The sequence below is a fragment of the Megalops cyprinoides genome, chromosome 22 (genome assembly GCF_013368585.1).
Source record: "Megalops cyprinoides isolate fMegCyp1 chromosome 22, fMegCyp1.pri, whole genome shotgun sequence".
Classification (NCBI taxonomy): domain Eukaryota; kingdom Metazoa; phylum Chordata; class Actinopteri; order Elopiformes; family Megalopidae; genus Megalops; species Megalops cyprinoides.
In genome coordinates this window covers 24,530,615-24,540,206 of record NC_050604.1, presented here as the reverse complement: position 1 = coordinate 24,540,206, position 9,592 = coordinate 24,530,615, and the positions used below count along the sequence as shown (strand labels likewise).

At 51.4% G+C, this 9,592-nt stretch overlaps 1 protein-coding gene across 1 annotated transcript; it reads left to right on the top strand.

Moving 5' to 3' along the window:
* The first annotated feature begins 2,350 nt into the window (after positions 1–2,350).
* On the top strand, positions 2,351–7,863 carry mogs (mannosyl-oligosaccharide glucosidase). The gene is made up of 5 exons (XM_036516892.1): positions 2,351–2,418; positions 3,221–3,587; positions 4,475–4,698; positions 5,365–5,558; positions 6,062–7,863. Exons 2-5 carry the CDS (start codon positions 3,236–3,238, stop codon positions 7,830–7,832), a joined length of 2,541 nt encoding a protein of 846 aa, XP_036372785.1. The 5' UTR covers positions 2,351–2,418; positions 3,221–3,235; the 3' UTR covers positions 7,833–7,863.
* Positions 7,864–9,592: the final 1,729 nt, after the last annotated feature.

Genomic DNA, 9,592 nt, shown 5'->3' with positions numbered 1-9,592 from the left:
AAAGAGAGCAGCTCTTCTGGAGCTCGGGCATTCAGACGTTCACGTCTGAATGCCTGTCTGGTACTTTCAGGTTTTGTTTAGCAGCGTTGAGCGCCATTTTTCCAGAGAGAAAGCTCAATAAATGTGCGTCCATTAAAAATCAGATAGCTCTCGAGTAATAAAACATTAACGCTGTTCTTGTATACAGATATATTGACAGGGGGTGTTGTCTTTACATTTGATGCTTAGGCTCAGGTTGGCTCTTGGACTTCCATCATGTCTGAGTTCTTTGGGAGGAATATATTTGCTGATTCAGTCTTCTCCCTGGGGAACCATTACAGTTAGTATGCCATTACATGAGCACAGCTCTCCTGGTTAATAACCAGCGTATCGCAGCGGTGGACAAATGACTAGTCAGCAGACGAGGGCCTGAAATTGATGTGACGCGTCTGGGGTGAACGTTTTTTACAGTCTTTTGTGTGTTAATGGATTTCCCCAGCTACAGAGGGCAGTGAGGCGAGCGCGCGCTCTGATTGGTCATATCCCACAGGTGCCAGAGGAGTGACGTCACTTTCGCAGGGTAGTCACCCGGCACGGCTAGCATCCTTTTCTCTGTGGAGCTGACATTCTTCTTCCTGTTGTGTGTGTGTGTGTGTGTGTGTGTGTCTGTGTGTGTGTGTGTTTTTTGCCCCCTCACGTTCCTGCTCTGTGTTCTGTGCTGGCCTCTGAGGTGTCAGAGAGTGTGGGTGGGCGTGTTGTCTTCCTCTGTGCCGGCACACGGCCATAACCACGTACTCAGGCTCGCGTCTGACTAAAGGTCCGCCGGGCTGAAGGATCCATGCACCGCAAAACTGGACCAGGCCGAAACCAAACCCTTTCACAAAGCATTAATGTGTTGGTGTTCAACACTCTTGGCATTATCTGGATAATTCGATGGTGATGGGTTTAAAACAAAGCAATCAGTGTTCAGGGTAGATACCTGAATGACCTTGCTAGGACGTCATGGCGGGTTTGTTCCATTTTGTTGCAGATTTGGCACTTTTTCGGGTTTCTCTGTTTTGCAATCAGGATTTTACGTTCTGCTATGTACATGATTGTGACTCAGTTGGCAACCAAAAAAAAAATCTCTTACACACCTGAAAGCCATCCTTGTGTTTCTCTGTAGTCACTTTTTGATGGCAAAATAGCTTTATTTTATTTTGTTATTGGTTTTTTTTTTTCATTGACTGTTACAAACTTCCAGCGTTGCGGATACCAGTACATTTGGACATTGTAATTATCTCAATAAAAGTTCCTTTTGCACTTGTGCTGTGTTCTTTTTTAGTGTTATAAATGCCGCAGTTCATTAATATGGCAGGAGTGGGGGGGAAAAGAAAGAAAAATCATCTTGCTTATCCTTGTTCTTTCTCTGCAATTGTACACTTTGTGTAATTACTGCAAAATTACAGTATGCAAGGTATAATTACTGGAGAATATTAGACCAAGTGTAATGATGTAGTTTCCTCATCTGATGTCTTTCAAGAGAGATTGCTCATAACGTATCATAATGAAACATCAGAACCTCCTTTATGGTGTAATTTTATCACACATTTAGAAACTTGAAACTCACATCCAGATATTAGCTAATTACAGGGTTCCTGTGTCCCTGTTCAGTGAAAAAGTGTCTTCATAAAAGTGCAATTTAAGGTGGAATCCCTATCAGGGATAACCACTCAGAGAACATCTTGCTTAAAATATTATAAACCTGCTGTAGTTGTAAAATCCATGTATTGTGTGACTTAAATTCACCAGAAGCACGCTAGCAAGTTCTGAAGAAGACAAGGGAATCAGGAGGTAGATATAACCCTAACTAACCTGATATGAAACCTTAAACCCAGGACATATCAGTCATACATTTTCATGGGCCTTTGTGTTGCACCGGAATTTGCCATTGCATGAAATTAGACTTCCTCTTGCTCTGGTTAAATTGCGCTCGATTCCTCAAATTAACTTCATGGTGATGCTGGGTCAGCTGTCTCCAAGTGAGCATTAAGTGTGACGGGGTGAAGAGCACGCTGAGCGCTGATCAGAGATCAGCGAGACGCGAGGGGACCCGTTCGAGCGGCGAACACGGTAGCTGCAGGTCACGTGGCAAGAAAATGACGTCACTACTAAGCGCCGCATGTGGCTGACTTACTTGTTTTTAAATCGTATCATTTGTGTTCAGGGAACGATTTAAAATATGCCCCCTTGCCATAACACATAAAGATCATTAATTGGATCAGAAGGAGCTATATCGTCGTAAATGTGTCTATAAAAATTAAATGATAATGTTGTGTAGTTGACGCAATATTCTTGCGCCGCGTGTAGTTGGTACACGTCTTTTAACCAGATGGAAGCGAGGCGAGCAGGAAGTAGCGCGGCTGATAATGTACACCTGGAGGTTGACACACTCGTAAGGTACATTTACCGTCAGACTCGCTTGCAATCGCAACATTGATCCATGCCATTTGAGTCGAATGTTTGTTATTTGACATCAAAAATTGCAGGCAAGATTGCTTCTCACCTGGGATATGTTCACATAGCTGTCTAGCCTGCTGGCTAACTGGCTCTACAGCAGGTGGCTGTTCATTCACCTGCTTCCGAATGCTGTTTCGGAAAACCTTCATAACATTAATGTTGAAAACTGCAGAGATTGACCGTATCTGCTCATATTGATTAGCTGATAGTAAGTCATTTGCAAGCCAGCTGTTGTGATGGTCTTTCGGGCACCTTAAAGTTTGCCCAGCGTAGTCTTTTCATTTTGGCAGTTAGTTAGGCAGCTAGCTACAGCTAGCTCCATTATAGTCAAGCAACTTGAGCTTTCCTGCTAGCTTGCAAGCCTGCTAGCTAGTCAGCTCTGAGTTGTTACCTACCTCACATAGCTAGCGGTAATATTTTGTCATAGGAATTTGCAAAACGGCTTAACTTTACTAGCTGGCTAGTTTATGTTTGAGGAGTCATGTATAGGAAGTCGTAGATAAATCCCGGAAAGGAAATATTTAAAGTGTATTTCTGTCCACATAAAGCAATCTGTGTAGATGGCTACGATGACAGGTGAAGAACAGCGTCCAGTTTTTGTGGAGTGACTAAAACTTGTTTCGCTTAGCGGCCCGGTAAAACGGCGTTTGAAAGGGCTCTGTGGTTTGGTCACGCTGTGATAGAGGATGATGCTCTGGGTCCGGAACTCCGCGTAAACTGCTGGCCGCTCCTCCGCTTTCAGGCTGTTTCAGGAAGGATGGGAAGGCAGAGGCACGGGAAGAGGGTGCTGCAGAGCGATCCCGGCCCGCACCGGAAGGAGGAGAAGAGCGCCGCGCCGCACCGCAAGGACAAGAAGAAGAAGCCGGACATCGGGAAGCTCTTCATCAACATCTCCATCGGACTCTGCATCTTCAGCCTCGTCTGGTTCTTCTACGCCCTCTACATGCGCTCCTCCCTGGCCAAGAGGGTGATCACCCTGCACCCCTCCCCGCGGGTTCTGGACGACAACAGTACCAGTCCTGCCGTGTCCCCGGAAAGGTTCTGGGGCTCCTACAGACCCCAGGTGTATTTCGGAATGAAGACCAGGAGCCCCCGATCTGTCGTGACAGGTACTGTCTGCCCTGACTTGTAGTAGACGTTATAGAGGACATTTATACAGGTTTTCCTTTGTAACACAATTTGAACTCCTTACATAAAAGGTGTTATATAAACACTGTTTATCTATCTATCAATCTGTTATCTATCTATCTATGTAATAATATGTGTACATCTCAGAGCTTCGTAATGCTTAACACGTTCAGTGCGTGATATGAGGAGACAGACATAAATGCACAAGGACAGCCACTGGTTAATTTTAGAGGCTAAATATGTACCCACCAAGTCCGTAGACCTTGCCGTGCTGGTTGATGATGCCTTGGTTCAGTCCCCTCAGTGATTCACCCAGGGTTCTCTTTAAACATCACAAGTAAAGTCTGAGTGTGTGCTGGTTTGTGGCAGTTTGACTGTAAGGTCACATACTGTGTCTCCCTCCCAGTTTGTCTGTGGGATCACTCTGTAGGATCCATTGTGATTTCCAGTTTGAAAGATCATACTGCACATTGTCTTTCTCCCTGCTCCACTGCGAGATCCAAGCACATGTCATGCCTTTTCTATCAGCACTGTGGAGGTGTACCTCGGTGTTTGTACTGTGGAAGCTGTGTGAGCTGGCCTGGAGGTGTGTGTCTGTGCTGGTGCTGTAGAGGCTCTGTGAGCTGGCCTGGTGATGCGTGTCTGTGCTGGTGCTGTAGAGGCTCTGTGAGCTGGCCTGGAGGTGCGTGTCTGTGCTGGTGTTGTAGAGGCTCTGTGAGCTGGCCTGGTGGTGCGTGTCTGTGCTGGTACTGTAGAAGCTGTGTGAGCTGGCCTGGTGGTGCGTGTCTGTGCTGGTACTGTAGAAGCTCTGTGAGCTGGCCTGGTGGTGCTGTGGAAGCCGTCCCGCTCTCACACTGCTGTGTCGCAGGCCTCATGTGGATGCGGCAGTTCTCGGAGATGGACGTCAGCCTCCGGCACACCTGCGAGCAGGGCGACCGGCTGCAGAGCTACGGCTGGCTGCTGCACGACGGGCTCAGCTTCGGGGTGCAGGAGATCCGCGACAGCGACTTCACCCTCACCACCGAGTTCGTCAAGAGGATGGGCGGCGAGCACGGGGGCGACTGGACCTGGAGGATCACCGCCAAACAGCACGTGAGCGAGAGGCGGCACCCCCCACCCCTGTGCTCTGACCTCTGACCCCTCACCCTGTACCCCCCCACTTCTCACCCCTCACCTCTGTGCTTTGACCTCTGACCCCTCACCCCTCACCCCCACACCCCCCAGTCCTCACCCCTGACCTCTGACCTCTAACCCCTCACCCTGTACCCCCAGACTCTCACCCCTCACCCCTGCACCTTTCACCTCTCACTCTGACCCCTCACTCCACACCGCCCAGTCCTCACCCTGACCCCTGACCTCTCACCCCCACAATCCCCAGTCCTCAACCTTGACCTCTGAACCCTAACTCCCAACCCCCACCTCTCACCCCTTGCCCCAGCAGTGTAAAAACAGAAACTCCTGAGCTTTGTATCGGTAACCAGGACAACACCCCCCCACCCAGCCCCCCTGCCCAGATGGAGTTAATACACACAGTACTACTAAAAGTTCTCTCTGTAAAATATTACCGATGGTGTCCTGTTTCCAGGAACAGGGACATTTTGACACAGTTTAATGCAGCTCATTGACTAACCTTTACTTGAAAGTGTGTGAGTTGGGCTGCTCTCTCCCACTGTTACGTGTGCTGGACTTGACTGGCTGCTCACTCCTTGCAGGGTTGTACAGAGCACTCATGGCTTTCTGTCGGTTGTCCCCGCACAGAGCTCGGCTGCGCAGGCCCCTGTCATCTCGCTGATGTTCTATGTTGCCACGGATACGCAGGGTTCTCTGCAGCCTCATGTGGAGGAGAGGAACCGGCTGGGTTCCATCACGGGTTCCTCCGAGGAGCTCGGGAACTTCAAGATTACCTTCCGAAAGCCCTCTGCCGGAGAGGCAGCTGGTGACAAGTATGCCACGTACGTATTCACACCAGCACAATCGCACTCACACGTACACACTCACATGCGCACAGCCTCACTCACACATGCGCATACACACACAAACACACACGTACCCATACATACAGATGTGAGACAGTGGCTCTAAATTTACTTTTAATTCTAGTTTCTATTAAGATAATTTTACTATGGGAAAATGTTTTTCCTGATACAGATGTTTCTAGATTATGTTCATATGTTTTTTTTTTTTTTTATAATGAATTATTTTTCATTATAAGGAAAATATCACAGAATAGATAGCTATGTAAGCAACTTTTTCTCATAAGAGGAAGGTTTCTACAGTAAAAAAGTGCCTAAGAAAATTAATCCTATCATTCTTATTTTAATATATTAGTATAATCTATTGCAACAGATATCATAATCTTGAAGTTATGCTATGATAATTAAGAAAATCACAGGGAGGCGTTTGGAGCGCACGGTCCGTGTCCATCACGTTTTACCTCCATGTCTCTGATTTGCAGCTATAATTACTTGAAGGCAGGGAGTCAGGGGCTGGAGAAGCTGACAGACATTGTGCGGAACAGCCTGAGCCGCCGGTTCCTCTTTAGCCCTCCGTCCGGGGAGAAGAGGCCCTACATCGCCGTGGATACGCACAAGCCCCCTCAGCATCAGCACCACCAGCAGCAGCAACAGGACCCCAGGAAGGAGAGCGACTTTGTGGTGCACCAGGTGACGGTGCAGACCCCCTTCCAGGTGGAGGTGCTCTTCGAGTCCGGGAGCTTCCGGGACCGGCCCGACCAGCTGGTGGGTGCGGTGATGACCGAGGAGCTGGAGAGGAGGAAGGCCGCCTTCGACCTAAAGTTCGAGAGGACCTTCGCTCTGCAGAGGAAGGGCTACACCCCGTCCCAGGTCAAGTTCGGCAAGGGGGCGCTCAGCAACATGCTGGGAGGGATGGGCTACTTCTACGGCCAGTCGGTGGTGCAGTCGGCCTACAACGAGTACCCCTTGCTGTACCCGGAGGGGGCGCTGTACACCGCCGTGCCCTCCCGCTCCTTCTTCCCGCGCGGCTTCCTGTGGGACGAGGGCTTCCACCAGCTGCTGCTGGCCCGCTGGGACCCGCAGGTGACGCAGGAGGCCACGGCGCACTGGCTGGACCTGATGAACGCCGAGGGCTGGATCCCGCGGGAGCAGATCCTGGGGGACGAGGCGCGCAGCAAGGTCCCCGCCGAGTTCGTGGTGCAGCGCAATGAGAACGCCAACCCGCCCACTCTCTTCCTGGCGCTGCAGGAGCTGCTGGAGCAGCTGCCTGACAACGGTGGTGACCCCGCCCACCCCACCGTGCGCTTCCTCCGGCGCATCTTCCCGCGGCTGCAGACGTGGTTCGAGTGGTACAACACCACGCAGGCGGGGCCGCTGCCCGGCTCGTACCGCTGGCGCGGGCGCGACAGGGACACTGAGCTCTTCCTCAACCCCAAGACGCTGACGTCCGGGCTGGACGACTACCCCCGCGCCTCGCACCCGTCGCCGGAGGAGCGGCACGTGGACCTGCGCTGCTGGCTGGCGCTGGCGGCGGGCGTGATGGCGCGGGCGGCCCGGCTCCTGGGCGAGCCGCACGCCACGTACGAGCTGACCCGCCTCGCCCTGGCCAACGGCACCCGGCTGGACGAGCTGCACTGGTCCGAGCAGCTGCGCGCCTTCGCCGACTTCGGCAACCACACGGCGAACGTGTCACTGCAGCCGGAGAGGGTGCACGTACCGCCCGGGACGCCCCGCCACCAGTTCCCCGCCGCGCGGCTCGTCCGCGCTGTCCGCCGGCCCCCGAAGATGCAGTACGTCAACGCCCTGGGCTACGTCAGCCTCTTCCCTTTCCTCCTCCAGGTGCTTTCCCCCGACTCGCCCCGTCTGCAGCACATCCTGCGGGACATGAGGGACCCCGAAAAGCTGTGGACCCCCTTCGGCCTGCGCTCGCTGTCCAAATCCGACCCGCTCTACATGAAGCGCAACACGGAGCACGACGCCCCCTACTGGCGGGGCCCCATCTGGATCAACATCAACTACCTGGCCGTGCGGGCACTACATCACTACGGGAACGCAGAGGGGCCGTACCGGGAGGCGGCGGCCGCGCTGTACCAGGAGCTCAGGACTAACGTGGTCGGCAATGTTTACAGACAGTACCTGGAGACGGGCTACATCTGGGAGCAGTACAATGACAGCACTGGCAGGGGACAGGGCAGTCACCCCTTCACGGGCTGGTCTGCGCTGACTATACTCATGATGGCCGAGCAGTACTGACCCCCCTTCCCCGCCCCCCACCCCGCATCATTCCCCCCCACCCCCCAGCCCCACGCTTGGTTTCTCTGGCGTTCAGTCTGTGAAACATGCCGTCCTCTTCCGCCTCAACCCCTGCAGTCATCCCCGGCGAAATCGTTACCATCAGTCGTTAAGTCAAAAAAAAAAAAATCGCTGTCAATGATCTCCGTTTTCTCCCTGACCAATCCCTGGCTTGTTTTATACAGAAACGTTTTTAATGACCCGTCTCCACAGGGGGGAAAGGGGTGTTTTCTCGGTGTACCTGCTCTGAAAGCCAGGCGCTGGGAGACCCTCGGGTCTCTGAATCACGTCTGTGCTGCGTTTTCTCGCTGCAGTGAATTAAAGCACTCTTGACCCCCTGCTCTTTGTGTGAATGCTTTTGGGATGGCGGATTAGGTGGGCTTTGCGTTAATTGGTCTAGAATCTCTGTGAGTGGCACTGAAGCCTTGACCTCTGGCCGAAATTATCATAGATTGCTGTACATGTAAAACCTTCCAGACAAAAATAACTTTGGCAAAAAGGATTCCTTGCATTAAGTACCTTCATTCTCTCTTTCCATGACTGTACTGCAAAGATTACATGGGTGTCGTAGTGACGTCTAAAGGTCTCATGGTGTCGTAATTATAACAGCCCTTTTAAATTATTATGTTTAATTATTGAGGCGGACCGTTTTTTTCATGCAGTGAATGGTATTTGCAGCGGCACTGATGAGCATACTCTGGTGGTTGTGAGTGTCTTCAGTAAGAAAATGACGGTCAAATAATTTAACTAGCTTCGTTGTTTATTATTTGATAAATGGTTTCATGCACCATACGTGCACAAATGACAGGTTTAGGAGTGAGCTGAGGACATCAGGGATGTTTGGGAGAGAGAATAGTACTGTAACAGTATAAAGCACGCTCCGTTTTCCCAGTGTTTGGTTTCGATGTTGTTCCGGCCCGCTGTTCATGAGAATCCTCAGCTCTCTTCCCACCTCCAGCTCACTGAAGCAGGAAAAAGACATTAGTTCCACAGAGCCCTGCTAAAAACAGAGCGTATGGCATTCCTAACAGTCTTCTAAAGATGTTTTTTTTAAAAAAAAAAAAGAAAAAGAATCTCTTCAGCTTTGTGTTGTGAACACTGGTGAAGGCCATATGGGTAAGTGTTTCTCTGGCGTTTGGGCTGGCTTACAGGAACAGCCACAATTAAATCCAAAGTGCCGTTATCAGTCTGTATGCAATTTTGTAAGCAGTTCTCTGAGCGCTGGGAGTGCCGACAGAACCGGAACCTTCTGTTACCGACCCAGAAACCTCCTAGCTGGAGAAGGGAAGGGAAAGGAAGCAGGAGTGGAATATCTGGTCATAATAGAGTATCTGCGTTTGAAGCCCTCAGCAAGCAAGGAAGTTCATCTTGTTAATTCTGGAGTGAATCTACTGCTTTTAACCGGGTCACGGCTGTGATGTACAAGCGTGGTCATTGCGTCTTCTCGAGTAATGGCTTCTTCTGAGCGAGCGGGTGAAAGTGGCGTAGTGTCGTTTGTGAGGGCCAGGCTTCGCGCCAAGGCCCGTGTCGGCGGGGAGAATTGGGGGAGTCGGCGAGAGCTGAATCAGAGGTGCGAGCTGTGAGCCGCTCCGCGCGCTCGTCCCGGTGGGGAGGCTTTGGCGCCCTGCGCAAACGAAGGACGCCGTCTGGCGTCGGTCTGCCATCGGCCATTGTTTCTGCCGGGCCTCGTTACCATGGCGAGACGCCGCGAGACTCCGTCA

Coding starts and splice junctions, on each gene's coding strand:
- mogs (XM_036516892.1), top strand. CDS start 3,236: ATGGGAAGGCAGAGGCACGGGAAGAGGGTGCTGCAGAGCGATCCCGGC. Junction 3,588..4,474: donor CCCCCGATCTGTCGTGACAG/GTACTGTCTGCC, acceptor GCTGTGTCGCAG/GCCTCATGTGGATGCGGCAG. Junction 5,559..6,061: donor GCTGGTGACAAGTATGCCAC/GTACGTATTCAC, acceptor TCTGATTTGCAG/CTATAATTACTTGAAGGCAG.